Genomic DNA, 17,776 nt, shown 5'->3' on the forward strand with positions numbered 1-17,776 from the left:
TGAGATCTTGTACACTCTTAAAAGGGCACAAGTAACGGCAAATAGAGATAGTCTGATCTTTGTTGCTCTGAATTAGACACATGCAACAGCAGGGACTTAATTTGAAACTAGATTGTATGTTTCAATAGCTTTGAGTTTCTAAGAATCTGCCATATGGTAGACATTTTGCATTGTTTGCAAATTTATTTTTATCCCACATAGTGGCAAATACACAGAGTATTTTTATGAAGTGCGGAGAAAGAGAACTGAAAGCCCTTTTAACATGTAATTCTCCCTGCATAAAACTACAAAGTGCCTTCCAGCCTGCATGATAAGGCAAAGAAGTTCCATTAGGAATGGAAAGGTCCTAAAGCCACTGGAGGAGGGACAGCAGAAGTCCACCTGCAGTGTTATGCTTAGTCATGTTCACTGAGAAAAAGTGAATTTCAATGGTTGAGCCCAGCACTTGGTGGGCAATGAATGACAATGGGCTGGCCAAGAAGGTGGAGCAGCATTTTCATAAGAAGAACAGAAGGAGCTTATGCGTAGCCTAATAAAACCAAGTTTGGGGGTACATAATTCCTTGCTTCAAATGTATACCCAGAGAGTAAGCACTAGGGTACTAGAGCTATGTAATCCAAAGGGTAGTATTGGGTTAGGAACAAATGGGTATAAACTGACTATGAATAGATGTAAATGAAATGTTAGAAGAAGGTTTTTCGAGAAAGAAATTCAGGAATGGACTTTAAGTAGAGGCACTGGTAGCAGAAAATCTGGCTGCTTCTCCATTGCAGCTGAAACATTTATGAAATACTTTGTGTGATACTATTGCCTGCAATATACAAAGGCTTCGTCTCAGTGACTTATGATACTCGTTCCAGTCCTTTGTAAATTTTAATGCAATTTTAATTTTTAAAAAATGTTTATTGATAGTAATTTTGATCCCTGTAGAAGAACTTAACATGTGGACAGACAGAAATGGTTCAGAAAGTATTTATAATGTTTGATTATTATTTATTTAAGCCTTGATTTCCCTCAGTGTGTTCTTTATTTATCGAATGAATATTAAAATGTTCTTGGGGATTAAATTAACAGCCATATAAGCTGAAGTCTGGTATATCAGGGCATCGTTTCCTGAGAACGTGAAAATGTATCTCACCTCTGAGTGGAAGGAATCTCTAATGATATTTAGATGGAAGCTGCTGTTTAATTCCCTTTTGATCCTCGTGGAAACTGCTAAACAAGGCAGCTAAATAAGTTGTGTGTTGTATATTTACCCACTGGCAGTCGGACTCATCCTGCAAACTCAGTTTATGATATATTTGTGTTAAAAGAACTGCAGTAACTTGAAAATGTGTATTTTTGCCCTTGTTGCTCACCTGTACGTGAAACTTTGAAAGTGAAATTTTTTATCCAAATGTGATATTTATTCCTGTTTATCTTTCTGTGGGTTCACTCGTGAAAGCTGTTGAGGTTTCTTTCTCCTTTTCTTCTTCTTTGCCTTCTGATCTTTTAAGACCATTGGCTCCATCGGGTGGGATAGAGAACTGTCTTTGTAAGAGGTAACTTAAAATTTGCAAACAGGCATTTGACAAAAGTCAAGTGGATTAAATTCATACCCAACAAGCTCTATAATTTATTCTCTTTTAAACATTGAAGTGACCAAAATCGGGCTTCTTTGTGAGATTATATAAAAAGTACTTGATAATGGCCTGACTTTGTTTCCGTCAATGGGAATTTTACTGTTTGCTTTAATGAAGGCAGGTTTAAGGAAAATCCCTTCATCCAATGCAAATTTATTTATTTACTTAAGAACTTTTGTGACTTAAAAACAAATTTTTACTTCTCAGAAAGCTATGGATCTGTCCTCGGAAGTTAGCTCAATGACACTGTTTGCTTCCCTCTGTATCACCTGCTGCGAACTTCCAGACTGTCAAGACACCTGGGAAAGTGTATGGGAGGACTGCTCTTACTATATTTTAGCTTGGATCACCAAAGATAGAGGAAATATTATGACAGAACCTCTACCTCTAATTTTTTTGTTGCCTGCTTTCTAAGTAGAAGAGGCTTATGAAAACGTTGAATTTTTTCATAGACACATAAACCACCATTAATCTAGATCCTTTTTTGTCGTGCTTCCAACAGTAGACACTAGTTGGCACATAGCTCTGGCAGCTCTTATCCTGTGATGACTTCGTGCAGCATGCTGCTCTGTACATCTGTTTATCCTGTTCTTAAGCAATTAACCTCTGTCACAAATTTTTTTGTTGCTTTTCCTCCCCAGCTAAAGCCAGAGTACGACTCCCCAGGTCTGAGGCATTTTTCCGGTCAGCTACGGAGAGCTCAGCGTGCACAGTAAAGCTGTAGCTGGGGAAGCAGTGAGCGAAAGCAGACGTATCTGCTTCAAGTTTGTGTCTGAACAGGAGCTGGAGGCCTCTGACACTGATACAGGGGAGGCTGCACGCAAAACCAGGAGATGCAGAGGTCAGATGGGGCAGCGGCCTAGTAGCGTTGTTGTACCCTCCTGCCTGCTGAGGCAGTAGCAAGTGGTTACTCTCCATCACTGAGCCCATCTTAGCATGGTGGCCCGACTGTTGAAGAGTTGCTTCCTTAATGGTTCGGCTCTTGCTGCCGTGAACAGCCTCCAATGAAAGGGTAACTGGGAGCAGCCTTCCCTGCAGTCACCTGTCTTTCATCACTTGATGTCTGTCAGTCAGCCCTCTGAAGCCAGAAAGGCTGGCAGGCCGCTATGCTAGCTAGGGTGATGTCCTTGTGTCCCACAGGAGGCCCCGGTGGAGGAGGAGCGTATGTATAGTGTCAGGGCTGAACGTCAATTGGATCATGCAGAAATATCCCAGGTATTAATTGGACTGTTCAGAAATACCTTTGCTGTACAGATGTTCCAGCTGATATTGTATGAAGGTGCAGGAGAGTGTTTCCAGAAGTTGGTTAGTAACCTCCCTGTGACCGGTAGGTTGGCGGGCTGTAGCACCGTGTTGTAGTCTGTGCTCACAGCCTGCTTGCTGAGCCAGCTGCTGCAGAGTTAGAGCTCCTGGAAGCAAGCAAGGTTTTCCCTCTGGCATCCACCTATTGCAGAGGCAGCAAAGCACAAATAACAAAAATGAGCTTAACCAAAATAGGGATCAGGCTGGCTGCGTAAGTCAGCTGTAAGACACAAGGATCCTCTTCTGAACGGTAACTCCACTGCTTTTCTTTGGGTGGAAGAGCGTGAATGTCTGTCCACAAACTGGAGTATGAGCATGGGGTGTTACTGCATTTGGTTGCCTTTCAAAGCTGAACTCCTGGACTTTCAGTCCGGATGGGTTTATCAAGGGTTTGTCTACACTGCATGTCTGTTGTGAGCATAGCTAACCTCAAGTAAAAACCTTGGCTCCAGAAGTCATACGACTGTGTGAGGTTCTTCTCTTCTTCCCCTTCCTCCCCTCAGCTTATTATTTCTGAGCTGCTCGCGTTCCTTAGGACTTGGTGGCTCTTTGCAAACGCTGAGGCTGGAAGAACCGTACTAGTGAAAACATGCTGTTGTGGTATGTACATCATGGGGCTGACCTTTGCTTTCAGTCGCGATGTCTTATTTTTGGTACTATACCATAGCAGGGTCCAAAGTGAGTGGGGGTGATTCATCCCGCAGCCTCCAGAGGTGCAGAGAAGATCAATGTAGTGCCAGGCAATTGTTCCCCTTCTCGTTTTCCCAAGGTAAAGTTGTCCAACCAGAGAAATAGGCCTCATGCACTGCCCTGAAGGAATATTCTCTCAGGTGGGTGCTGGGGAGCTTTGAAAGACTCTGTCAGACGTGATTTTTTCCTGTTGATCTCTGTTGGTAAGGGCACCTAACTACTCCAGACCTGTCCTCTGTGGCAAAGCTCAGAGTTACACCCCTTCACTGCTCAGAGCAGACCATCACAGACAGCCTTGAGTTCAACTTGTGTAACCAGCTGGGCCTGCAAACCAAGTAGTGACTGGGAAGCTGAAGTAGTGCTGTAATCATTATAGCATTTGGAAGACACTTTTCTGCTGGCAGCAGGATGGATGTAACTCGTGGTGCTCCTGTGTAAGCACAGCAGGTGGGGTATTGTTGAGCCTTGCTTCTGGCTGACAGTAATATCACGTTCAGCGTGTAATTAAACAGCTCATAAACTGCCTTGAGATGTTTGTTTATGTGCACTTCACAGCAGAGAAGTACTGTGTTTTTGGAGGATGCTGAAATTTCTGTACTCTGTGAAGCATTTGTATTCAATGTTCAGTTCCCTTTTCCTCAACAAAAATACTCAGTGACTGGAGTGCGTTATTTTGCTGGCAATGAAAAGCATACGGTTAGGAGATTTTTCCATGAATTTCTGTTTACTGACTTTTGATTCTTGTGTGTAGGTTAGATATTGATCTGCATGTGGAGGCATCTATATCAATATATATTGCAAATTAATATTTTTAGATAACAAAATAAGTTTGCATTTTGCTTGATAGAAACAAGAAAGGCTTGTTTCCAGTTCCTTGGGGATAAGCAGAAACACATAGAAAATAGATAATATGGTGAGGACACCATGTAAAAACTATCTTGGTGAATAGAAGACAATGCCATAAGAGAGTATTAGTAAATTTTTACTATACTCTGTGCTATTTGTTTTGTCTTACAGTTTAGAGTGAATGAATTTGGGGCCCTGGAAGTGATTACAGATGAAACTGAGATGGAAAGTGTTAAAAAGGCAACTGCTACCACAACCTGGATGGTTCCAACTGCTCAAGAAGGTCAGTTGAGAGGCAGTAAACATTTTCTGTGGTAGACTGTATTTTGTTTAACATATCAGTTTTTCTTAAAGATTGCCCCCCAAAATAAAAAACCAAAACTTACTTGCTTTAATGCACAGAGTATCTCTGATGATGTTACCTGTTTCTTGGGGTATCAGTAAGTATGAAAATGAATGCATTTGAAGTTAAAAGGAAATAATTCCACTGTTAAACATCTGAAGTTCAATTACAGACACTATTTTTTCTAATAGTAATTTTTTCTAAGTTTAGAATCAGTATTTTCGCTCTATTTAATTTGAAAAATAGTCAATTTCTTACTTGAAAATTATTGAGATTTTTTTAGATGTTATTTCTGTTGAGCTGGTTCTCCAGACTGCCCACAGACTTTACTACCTGCCTACAGTTCATTTGTGACCGAAGTACCACACACTGTTGTGGTGGGTTGACCCTGGCTGGATGCCAGGTGCCCACGAAAGCCGCTCTATCACTCCCCCTCCTCAGCTGGACAGGGGAGAGAAAATACAACAAAGGGCTTGTGGGTCGAGATAAGGACAGGAGAGATCACTCACCAATTACCGTCACAGGCAAAACAGACTCGACTTGGGGAAAATTAACTTAATTTATTGCTGATCAACCAGAGTAGGGTAATGAGAAATAAAACCAAATCTTAAAACACCTTCCCTCCACCCCTCCTTTCTTCCTGGGCACAACTTCACTCCCGGATTCTCTACTCACCCCCCGCAGTGGCGCAGGGGGATGGGGAATGGGGTTTACGGTCAGTTCATCACATGTTATTTCTGCCACTTCATCCTCCTCAGGGGGAGGACTCCTCACACTCTTCCCCTGCTCCAGCGTGGGGTCCCTCCCACGGGAGACAGTCCTCCATGAACTTCTGCAACGTGGGTCCTTCCCATGGGCTGCAGTTCTTGACAAACTGCTCCAGCATGGATCCCTTCCACAGGCTGCAGTCCTTCAGGAGCACACTGCTCCAGCGTGGGTCCCCCACGGGGTCACAAGTCCTGCCAGAAAACCTGCTCCGTGGGCTTCTCTCTCCATGGGGCCGCAGGTCCTGCCAGGAGCCTGCTCCAGCACAGGCTTCCCATGGGGTCACGACCTCCTTCGGGCATCCACCTGCTCTGGCCTGGGGTCCTCCCCGGGCTGCAGGTGGATATCTGCTCCACCGTGGACCTCCCTGGGCTGCAGGGGGACAGCCTGCCTCACCTGCCTCACCATGGTCTTCCCCACGGGCTGCAGGGGAATCTCTGCTCAGGTGCCTAGAGCACCTCCTCCCCCTCCTTCTTCACTGACCTTGGTGTCTACAGAGTTGTTTCTCTTACGTGTTCTCACTCTCTCTCTGGCTGCCGTTTCTGTATCCCAGCAACTTTTTTTTCCTTCTTAAAAATGTTATCACACAGGTGCTACCACTATCACTGATGGGCTCAGCCTTGGCCAGCGGTGGGTCCGTCTTAGAGCCAGCTGGTATTGGCTCTGTCAGACACAGGGGAAGCTTCCAGCAGCTTCTTACAGAAGCCACCTCTGTAGCCTGCCCGCTACCAAAAACCTTGCCACACAAAGCCAATACAACTGTAAACCACCTTCACAGCTGCTCAGCTGCTACCACCGATGTCAGTGTATGTCTGCACTGTTGCCTTGCTCCTGCTGACTATGCTTTTTTACAGTATTAAAATGAGTGTGTAGTAACCATTTACGTTTATCTTGAATGATAAAATTCTAATAGTTGTAGTGTCTTCCTACCAAATAAGGTGTTTCCTGGATTTAAAATACTGATGTAAGGAAACACCTTTTTTTTGTTCAAGAAAAGGTGGTTTTCTATGGTCATAAGTTCTGAAAATTTTGATACACTGACTCCAGCAATGATGGAGTAGCATGAAAGAGAATATCACAACCGGTTTTGTGATTACTTACAACTGCCTAGGTTTTTTTCCTTGTTGATACTACATTTTATCAATTTTCTTTTAAAATATGCATCCTGTAAGTCCTTCGAAAAGCAGACTTCAAAATTTTGGTTTAATAATCATCAGTATAAGCATGATAAGCAAAGTCAATGAAAGTTTTCCTTTGCTCCTCCCCCACCATTAAGTCTTAATTGTCATGTGACTTTTGTGAATAGGCGAAACATTTACACCAGTGGGAAAGTAGTTTGGGCCTCAGCTATCAGGTCTGAAGCCTCAGACCACGGGTACTCTTTTCTGTAGGTCTGTCTCCAAGGCAATGATAGTTATTAAAGATTCATATCTGTGATGAGGGTGGCAACAGTGTGATAGCATAGTAGCGCAACAGATTCTCTCCTTAGACTGAGAGATCAGAGTTATCTACAGTAAAGCATACAACTTCACCCACTACGGTCTGGTAAACCTGAAAAAAAAAAAGTTGCTACTGAATTAAAGTGTGTTTATGGACACATAAACATACCAAGTAATCATCCTACTACTACCTTACACTGTCCTTGATTAATTTAATGCTCCCCCCAAATAAAAATATTGCTAAAATTTTCTATCATGAGAAGAAATGGTTGTATTGAACGACTAATGAGACTGGAGTGTAAATACAGCACATAAATTACATATTCTGGTGGAGATGGTCTGCACACAAGAGTTCATTTGACTCTGCTTTCACAGACAGTACAGTGCTCAAGCAAAAGGAATAGTTTGTGACTTGAAATTTGCCTTTTGGGGGAGTGCAAAGTCAACGACCTGCTCTAGAACCTGGAGAACTTGACAGGGCTTCATACTTGTCTATGAGTGAAAGAAACGGCATCCTCTCCTAGGCTACAGGCCTCTTGTGGGGAAATTGTAGCTTAGGATGAGTGAGTAATTTAGTATTTGAAAATTTCTTTGTTACAAATTAGTGATTTTTTTACTTCTGGTAGACCTCAGGCAGGTTGAGCAAGAGCTACTGCTGTGAGAGACTGTAGAATGTAGTCAGTGATTTACTTCCAGAAATAAGTTCGCCTATGAAAAGATAACTCCCCCCCAAACCTTTTTCCCAAATGACCCTATATATAGGTCAAAAATGAGGCATGTCAGCAGGAGATGAGGTGGTGGACTCCTTGCAGTGATGACTCTATGGGCAGTCAGTGCAGTGCCTGTCACAAAATTCTCTCCTTCCACGACTAGCCACATCAAGCAGTGTCGATGTGCCACTGATGACAGAAGCATAAAATTGGTGGATTCTTCTCTTTCATGTTACAATATCAAAATCCAACTTGCTTGTCAGGAATATGGACCCCGTAGAGACACGTAACTCCCAGTTCTTCATTCTAACAAGAGTGATGTGACTTCCATTTTTCTGTTTGCTTGGCAAGGCCTGCTGAGGGTGGTTGGAAATGTATCACCTCTACCTTAAGTGAAGTTACTTTTTTCATTGTGCAGCCTTTTCAGAAAAGACAGGGATCCCCACAAGGTTGAAGGAAACTGCAAAAATGGATGGACTTGTTTTCTGTGAAAACTGTTACCGCTATGGTACCATAGAAGAATTTGTTCCTGAAGGGAAATTTTGCAGCCAGAAATGTGCCCAGCAAGTGAAAAACAAGTAGGTGCTATTATAAAGCATAGAAACAAAGAATTTGGCATAAATGCAGCATGAGATAAAAGTGGTGGGGTAAAATGTTAATGGTGGGGCAAAGGGAGATATTAAGCAGCCATGCTTTGGTGAGTCTCCATCGGTTTATAATGTTCTTTCACTGTTTTTCATGTAAGTGTGTTAACATTTGGTTTTGTCTAACACTGATGTTGAAGGCAGTCGTCTTTGTTCAGTGTGCTGTGTTCTGCTGTCAGATGCAAGTGGTAAAATAGTCTATGGGATGTATGAATTGGTATCGGACTCCCACCCTGTTTCATAATCATTGGAATTAAGATAATCAGTAATGAGATGGTTGGTGTGGTAAGCTAATTATAATTAAGTGCAAGAAATGTGTTACAGATGACAGTGAGTGGGAACAAGCATACTGTAGTTTCTCAGTTCCTTTTCTTTCAGCTAGTGCAGTTCATCTCATCATAAAATAAGGTTTGTGTTAGTATGTCCGTTCTGTATTGCATGTTACTGCATTATGGCAGTTTTTAACATCTATGATTTTGTGCATTCTCCTTCATTTTTAGCTAATTGCTTCAAAGTTTTCTGTTCTGATTGCTTGTTTAGCAATTTGTACAGTCACATACCAGCTTTCCCCAATTGGATTTCTCAGTCCTAACAACTACCTTTGCTTTCCTTTCTGTAAACTGCCCTGCAGTCCTAAACATTTCACAGTTTGCTTCTCCGTGAGATTTGATTCTACATAGGAAAAGACACAGTGTTTAAAACATGCAGAACTTGTTCAGCGTTAAGCTGACAGCTTTCCTTTTGCAGTTGCTATTGTGTGTCTTCCAGATTAATTCTTTTGACAGATGTAATTTTCAGTAGTATTTCTAAGAATATATTTTGTATAATACCCTGGGACCTACAAATGCTTGACCTTCAGATTTACTTGCTTTTTACTTGTTTTATGAATATGAGAAGTGAAATAATATTGGCTTTGTGTCATTGTGTTACTCTTGTAATAGAGAACCAAAGGAGGAAAAGCCCAGTGTGGAATGCAATGGGGAAGATGATCCCAAAGGCATTCGGAAAAGAAAAGCAAAGTTACCTCTCAAAGAAGAGTCCAGGGATAACGGGGAGAAGAAAGAGAATCCGGATGAAACTGTTAGTATGCATCATAAACCCATTCCTGCGAGTATTTCGGTGGGCGTTTTGCCTTATACTGTAATGTCAGCATGTAATGTCATCAGTCTACACAGAGAAGTGACAGCATCACTCTATCAGAGCCACAATAAGTAGTTGGTTCACTTACCAATTTAGTTATGCCTCATCAGTAAATTGTAATTATTGACAATGAACTTATAAGAACTGTTTTTTATCTCTTCCCTCCTTTTTTAAGAACAGAACAAAAAGAATTTAAAGGAAAAATGATACTAACCTAGCCTTGCTATGTCTTCAGCATAGAAAAATAGGAATACATATTTCCCAACACCTGTTACTTTGTCACTCTGCACATGAATAAATGACTATAGACCAATAATTTATTTACAAAGAATGCTACATTACAGTTAAGATAGTACTTTTGATTTTCTTAGTGTAATTTGCCTTAGAAAATCATAGCTAAAGGTTTGGTTTTGGTTTGTGTTGCAGTGTAATGTGCTCTGGGGCACCTTTTTTTTTTTCCTTTAGGATTTATTCTTCATTTTAAAGTAAACTTATCACAGTGCCTTCCCATAATGTTTGTTTTCCTGTAATACTTGTTTTCTTCCCAATAGCTGTTACACTGCTGGGAGGAGCAGTTTTGAGGGAGAAGGGGAGAGCTCTGCAACTGCTGAATTGTCAAAACGCTGAAGACACTAGAGTTGTCAGAAGGGAATTCATAGCTCACTGCATAGCAATATCTTAGGCAGAAGTCAGGGGATACCTTCTTTGCCTCCATGCATCTGCCCTCCCAAATGAGTACTTAACTCTGTTCATCTCTTCAGGTGCTAACAAAACTGTTAATACACAAACAACGAAATAAATAAAAAGGATCAGTACCATTTCATATTTAGTAAAGCAATTGTACATTTGAAAAAAGCAGACTAAAGCTGTGAGAGGTTTTCCTTTAAATTATTTTGGAAGCATGAACATATCAAAGATACTGCTACTTATCTCTGGCTCAGCGAGGCCTGGTGAAGGCTTCGTGATCTGTCCCTGGCTAAGACAAGGCTGGCTGCCTGAGTGCTGGATATTGAGAGTCCTTCTGTCTGTCATTTTCACCATGTTTGCTGTGATTTGTCACTGATGGCTTGCTATGTTTTTACTGGACATCTGCAAGTTTGTTTGAGATCACAGAGAGCTATGTCAGTAGCCATTTAAATGAAGTCACAGTTAAACCTTGGGTGTCTCCATTTTACTGTACTAGACTTCTGAACTAATGAGGTTACTGCACTTTTTTTTTTTTTTTAGGAGGACAAACCTGAAGGAAGGATCTTGAGAGTCTCACAGAGATCCAGGAGAAAAAGAAAAGTAGAAATAACAGTTTTGAAACAAAGTAAGTTAGATTATGAAACAAAATTCTCAACTATCAATTCTTTAGGTCATATCCATCTCTTATTGTGAATTGTCAGCATTGTTTCACTGAGTTTGTATTCCTTTATTGAATACGTTTTTTTTTTCAATTCTGTAAAAAGAGAGTGCCAGTCTTATTTACAGCAATTAAGTTTTGAGGATTGAAGAACTGAGAGAGCCAAGTGAAAACTGGGAAAAAAAACCCATCATGTGGAGATTGATTATCTTTTACAGAGAGCCAGTTTATATACCTCTGGCAGCGTGGAGGAGGATATAGTGAGTGCAAATGTAATTGATGCACGTTTTAGGGTGGTTGTTTTTTTGGGTTGTTTTTTTTTTTTCTATCCCTCTAAAGAGTGCCAGTATTAAAGGGAGTCAGGCCCAGTGAGTTCCCAGATGTTGAAAGACATGTATTAGGCAGACGTGAAAGTTTACTTTTGTTTCCTTGGGGGTCAATTTTGTATCTACAGTATGTGCTCGAAATAGACACATTTATGGAACTGTTCAGGAATAATTGCTATAATCAGTCCAAAGGGACATACACCACATCAAGCAGCATAATAAAACATATTTTAAACGAGTTCTGTTTTTTTCAAGCTATTTGTATGACAGCTACTTCTAGGAAGAATTGGTGAATCAGCAGCTATCATACCTCAGTGGTACACCAAGCACAAATGTACATCTTGCCCTCCAAAGTGTTTCTTATGGTAGACTGGGAGCCATTACCAGAAGTTGCCAGGCCGCTAATCAGCACAGAGCTTCAAGTAGCTCAGCTGCACGCTAGGCAGATCAAATATTGATTGAAGATGCAACATATAAAAGATATGGAAGATCCCCTTCCCGAGATAGAATTTCTCCTGAAGTATAAATATTATTTCTACAGTTGTTTCCAAAGCTGAGGTGATAAGAAGTGTGAGATACGAGCACAAAGCCAATGCTCTATGGAAATCACTGCTGTCCAGTGACAGAATGATCTGTACAGATTTCTTCTGGTTTTTTTATTTGGGAAAATGTCAGTTCAGCACAAGAGATGTGGTATAAAAGACCAATTTATAACCAAGCACATGACTGTGTATGATTGTGCTGAGCAACACATCTCTTAAATGGAATAGATAAAAACGGGCTAAATCACAAATAAAATGGATGTGCTTTAATAGTGTTGAGTGATTGCTGACATTCTGAAATTCGTTATCTTTTGGTTACATTATCAGCTTTCTTCAGGGGAGTTTGGCATCGCTATTGTTATGGTTCATGTTTTAATCATAAAAATGCTTAGCCAGACTGTTACTTAAGGTACTTAGTTCTCTTGTGAGTAGCCCATAGTCAGGATCAGGCCAGAGTCATACTGTGGACTGTGAGGAATCCTCCTGGCAGCATGAGTTTATGGTCTGAAATGCTAAGCGAGGAGGCATTTTAGGTGAAGATCAGTAGAGCAGAGTGGAGGTGTATGAAAGTAGATAACATACATGGCCAGCCTCACAAGCCATCTGTTTTTGAAGTTCCTGGCTTTTGCTAGTGCAGTTAGTGCCTTATTTTCAAGGCCTAAAAACTGTTACTCACTGATGTGACTGTAGCCAGTATTAAGATGGACTGTAGCCAATGTTACAATTACTATGCAAGTGCATGTGAGTGCTCATACTATATGAACAAACCTGAAACTGGAGGTTTCTGTCATATGCTAATAACATGATGGGGGGAAAAAAGCACTGGTGACAGTTTTGATGGCTTGGAGAAATTATTGTTAAATCACTGTCTCTCCACCCAAAACCATCAAACTACCAAGTGGTGGAGTTGGTTAGAAATGTTCTGAATACTGTTAAAGAATAAAGTGTTTCAACTGTAATTAAAAATACATGTCACGAATGCTATCCAGTTGAAAATGCTTCCCAGGAAAAGAAATTCTCTGGAAAAAAAAAATTAAAATATTGACCTACTTTGTGATTTGAACTGATCTTTTTACACATCTGCAAATTGTATGTCTTAATGCTTCTTATGAGCAATAAGGGAAAAGGGATAGGGGGCAAGACTTTGTAAGTTGTTCTTGTCACCTGAAAGAGCTTTTTCTTGTTACTGATCAAGATTTGCACTGCTGGAAACCTTTCTGTACAAACCAGGAGCCTTCATGTTCCTGGTTTAGAAATTAGCTTTTCGGCTTACATGTGTGTGTGATGCTGACCTTTAATTGGTGCTTTTAGATGTTACTGAGGTACAGAAGTAAGGAACTAGGACTGCAATGTACAGAATCCATAGATTTGTGGGTGCAAGAACAACAGTTACCTGACCATACTTGGTTATATCCCCCTGCTTGAAAAATTAACAACCTTTATGTTCCTGGTGCCATTAAACCTACAGAGCTACTTTTCCTGAAATAAGTCCTGAGAAACACCATGAATGCATTTAATAAAATGTAGATTTGAGATAGGTATATTATAAACTTCAAAGTATTGTTTTGGTTTTTTTCTTGAGAAGATAAGTTATAGAATTCCTTTGCTATTGTGTGCTTCTTTACAGCTGTACCCTCTAAAGGAAGGCAAGCATGGTGTTGGGCATCCTATCTAGAGGAAGAAAAGGCTGTTGCAGTACCTACTAAGCTTTTTAAAGAGGTATGACCTTCTAAAGTTTAAATCAGTCAACCACCTAAGATCATGAAATAATTTGAAGTTTTTACACTTCTCTGGGGGAAAACCTACATGATTAAAACAATGCTATCCATCAGCAATTGTCAAGATAGTTGGAACATGTGAAATTAGTTATCTTTCTCTGCTTTTTCAGAGAATTCTATAGTCGTAGATGAATGCTGTCAACTGAGACTACAGAAAGCAGATGCTTTTCCAAAATCTGCAAGTTCTAGCCTTTTCTTCTAATCTCTGAAGCTAAAAATCTGATACATACCCTCATTTTTTCATGCCATATCATTCTCTTTAAATATGTTCAGAAAGGTGGTAGAAAGATCATCTTTTGGCTTGTTGCTTTGATTATATTACCTGTCTGGCAGCTCCTGCTGACGTTATATTCTGTTACTATGTCAGATACTAGTTTGGCTTGTTGCCATTTTGCCTGTCATCTGATTGGATGTCACATCATCATCTCTTGCTTGTACTTTGCCTGCTACAGTACTCTTTGTCATTTGTCATCTTGGTGCTTTCACTAGTGCTGTCTCTCTTGCTTGGAAGAGAGCTCTGTATGCAAATCCACAAAGCTTCCATGCTGTTCTGTTCTCTTGCAAAACCTGGCAAAACATGTGAACGTGTCTCAGCTGCTGTACTTCTGCTGTGTATATCCGGTATTATTTCTTGCTAATTCTGTTCTTGCTTGTAGTCTGTTTCTTGCATCTATTTCCTTCTGTTTGCTTTATACTTCAACTATTAAATCGTTTGTGCAGGAATTAGCTTTTCAGCTTACATGTGCATGTGATGCTGACCTTTAATTGGTGCTTTTAGACATTACTGAGGTACAAAAGTAAAGAGCTAGGATTGCAATGTACATAATCCATAGATTTGTAGGTGCAAGAACAACAGTTACCTGACCATCCTTAGTTATATCCCCCTGTGCTTGAAAAATTAACAAGAAGAAAAGTCTGGATAAGTAGTGTCTGCATCTGGAATGTAGATTTACAAAGCATTGCTCTGCCTTTCTGAAGTTCTGTGAAATGCTCTTGCAGCACACAGGCATATACCAGCCTTTCTGGGCACTGCACATGGTGGTAAAGTCTGGAGTTATATGATGGTGTATGGTTTCCTTTATTTTTTCTCCACAGTGCACCTTTCTCGTTCAGTGCATCTCACTTAATGTTTTCTTTTAAAGTCTTTAGCCTCTGGGTAACTCCAGGGTTTTTAGTGTGCAGTACTTAAAACCTGTAGCGGAGAGAGAATTCTTAATAACACTCGGAAGTGGCCAGGTAGTAGTTCTCAATTTTACAGACGGACAAGCAAGCCACAGGAACAGTAAGATTAAAAAAAAGAAAGCCCAAACATCACCAGTGATTTTGAATCTTTGATTTCTGTTTGGATTATGAGAATTACTCTTTTTTTCTCTTACTTTTCAAGTTCAGAAGCAGTACTTTTCATGGTGTTTTTTCATACCCTTAGTTAGGAATGGTCAGGATAATGGAGAGTCCTTGCCACTTCCTGGTACTTAAACCTTAGAGTAATTTTTAGGCTGTGACTGACAAGCTCTTACTGTTCCAGTAAAACAAAATTATTGAGCCTTGAGTGTTGTTTTTTCCAATCTCCATCTCCCCTGATGTAATCTGTTGGGTTTTGTGTATGTTCTTGTACCATACATAAACGTTTTTAATCCTTGGTCTGCCATCTGCTCATCTACTGACTCCTTTTACCTTTACTCTCATTTTGTTCTGGTATCTCTCCTTAACAAAGTATCTTTAAATGTTTGTTGTAAAGATAATATGTGATTACTAAGTTTGTTTTAGCTTTACCTTGGGTGATGTATTGAGAATAATACACAAAACTGAAATCTGCTGAATAGTATTGAAGTTACTAGTCTTCTAAAAGTTGCCTGTTACTTTGCTGTAACAGAAACTAAACTGAAGATTGTGTTGCCTTAGAAGTTTTAGATTTGACATTGGGAAGAATAGTGAATAATTCATGTCTTAAATTTCAGGAAATACCTGTGTGATAATTGCTTAAATTTTAGTGTATTGTTTGTAAAATTTTGTACTGTTTGTACAGTAATGTTTATTGTAATAACGAAAGAATAAACAGATCTGTGACTTTTTAATTGTTTCCTTTCTTTGTAATTTTATTTGTGCTTGCTTTTGCAAAATGTCAGTTACATTTTTGGCCACCAGTCCTCAATGTGTCATTATTTCTAGCATTTCAGTTTTCCACTGAGGTTTTTTATCTGTAAGGTATTTATGATATAGATGGCATTAACTGCAAGTCTGTGCACGAGGACGAAATTTAAAAATTTCGGTTTATTGATTTAAAAAAAAAATGCTATGCTTTTATATTCCTCTTGAGGAAGTATCTAGAATTATGCATAGTGTAACTTCATTAAACTTTCATTGATAATAAACATATTAAGTGTGGTGATGTTAGGATGAAATAACTTTTCAAATGCATGTACTGCAGTTGGATACTCTGATCTCTTAACTGAGGTCTACAAAGTGATCTAAGCTATTTTTAGATAGGGACATAGAGCTGTGGCACTATTAGCTGGCCACTTTAGGCTGATTTAAACTGGTCTGGTTCTCCATTTCCCTTCCCCTTGACTGCATATTCCTGCTCTAGTGCCATGCACTGCATTTTTTTTCTCCTGGTTTTATTATTCAGTTATACCAGTTGCAGCCAAAGCCACCAAGGAGAGGATTCCCTTCCTTCCAAGTAGGTGATACCTCTGAGTACCTCCCTTGGTACCCTTCTCTTTCCATTGACTGCAGAGGTACTGCAGATGGCTAGGGAGCATGTGTAGCTTTTAGATAGGAACAGAAGGAAGGGGGACTATATAAGATGCTTCTCCTGTGTTTTGTCTGTAACCATTTGGGACATAAAAACTGTCTGGCTGTGAATTTGTTAACCCGTGGAAAACCCTCTTCAGTTTTATTCAGTTATTTTTCTGATGTTCCCTCCAATTTAACCTTAATGTCTGCTAGCTTGCTTCCTTCTTTAACAGAGGGCAGGAAGCATGATGCATGGGATGCTGATGCCTTCTGGTTGAAAACATCCATTCTGCTTAGTCTTGTTTTCACTATCTGTTTTTTGAAAGATGTTCTTCTGGGTTCGTTGTAATGTGATACAAGGGTAGTCATGTTCCTGTGATGTAAAAATATGCCTGGAATACTAGCTGATCTGGACTCAACATATAAAGGAGAAAATGACATCAAAGAGGCCATCCCTATATACAAACAATGTTTAATATTTCTGCCTTATAGTTCATCTTTGATGGCCTGAGATGTGGAAATGAAAAGGCAAAATAGGGCATCATTGTTGTGATTATTATAGGAATGATGACCACCAGGAAGGTGTCAAAGTGTCACTGTACAGGCTGAAAACTAAATAATTACATTGTTAGAATGTTTTATTGACAATTAGGGAAAAAAGTTGAGGGCAAATCATGTCATCTTCTTTCCTTTGATTAAAACTTTTTTGCTAATTCTTTATCATTTTCTTACATACTCTCAAGTTTTAAGTCATTCTAGTATCAATGTGTTTTTTGAACAATCATCAATTTTTCTTTTCCACTGTTTTTAAAAATGCGAAATTTAAAGTGATTTATTAGTTCTTACAGAAACATGAATAATAAATAATCGTTGTTCTTTTCCTCATAAAGGTATTCTGTCTTTCTCTGGTATACTTTCAGAAGTATTGAAACTGTTGTTCTCCATTGCAGTATCAGTCTTTCCCATACAACAAAAACGGATTCAAAGTTGGGATGAAGCTGGAGGGAGTGGATCCCGAGCACCAGTCGATATACTGTGTTCTCACGGTGGCTGAGGTAAGTAGAGGCTGCAAGCAGCCATGGTGCAGGATTACAGGAGAGACTGAACCAAAACAGCAACAGCTGAAAGTGCTCTTCCCTAACAAGCAGACAGAAACTGTATGTAGGAAGATGGCTTTTAAATTGATAATGCTGTATTAAATCTACCTGACAGACATGTAAAGACTATATCCAGTGCCATGCAGCAGTGACTATTCACATATATTTAACATACGCAGCTAGTGAAAACAGTATTACACTAGTTGGATGATGTGTGTTTTTTCTGTAATCCTGTAGTTTAAATCTATATTTAAAAGAGAAAATAAGTAGAAAAACTCTGACAACTGATATATAGAAGTTTTATAGAAGTTTTATAGTATTTATAGTTGTTCCATTCACTGATGCAAATACCTAATACTTTTTTGTGTTGCAGTTGTGCTACAGTTTTGGGGGGCTGATGGCCTCAGAAATTGCCTGTATTGGCAAATTCTACAAGTTAGTATACAATATA

General features: G+C 39.7%; 1 protein-coding gene across 5 annotated transcripts in view; it reads left to right on the forward strand.

Annotated features, from left to right (window-relative positions):
* The window catches only part of L3MBTL3 (L3MBTL histone methyl-lysine binding protein 3), an 86,959-nt gene that overhangs the window by 18,176 nt on the left and 51,007 nt on the right, over positions 1 to 17,776 (forward strand). For all 5 annotated transcript variants that reach the window (XM_052784307.1, XM_052784309.1, XM_052784310.1 and 2 more), the window contains exons 3-8: positions 4,632 to 4,743; positions 8,136 to 8,295; positions 9,303 to 9,441; positions 10,729 to 10,813; positions 13,342 to 13,433; positions 17,179 to 17,283. In XM_052784307.1, the coding sequence (XP_052640267.1) occupies positions 4,632 to 4,743; positions 8,136 to 8,295; positions 9,303 to 9,441; positions 10,729 to 10,813; positions 13,342 to 13,433; positions 17,179 to 17,283 (693 nt within the window). The remainder of the gene's footprint in view (positions 1 to 4,631; positions 4,744 to 8,135; positions 8,296 to 9,302; positions 9,442 to 10,728; positions 10,814 to 13,341; positions 13,434 to 17,178; positions 17,284 to 17,776) is intronic.

Source organism: Harpia harpyja, chromosome 4 (assembly GCF_026419915.1).
Source record: "Harpia harpyja isolate bHarHar1 chromosome 4, bHarHar1 primary haplotype, whole genome shotgun sequence".
NCBI classification, from domain to species: domain Eukaryota; kingdom Metazoa; phylum Chordata; class Aves; order Accipitriformes; family Accipitridae; genus Harpia; species Harpia harpyja.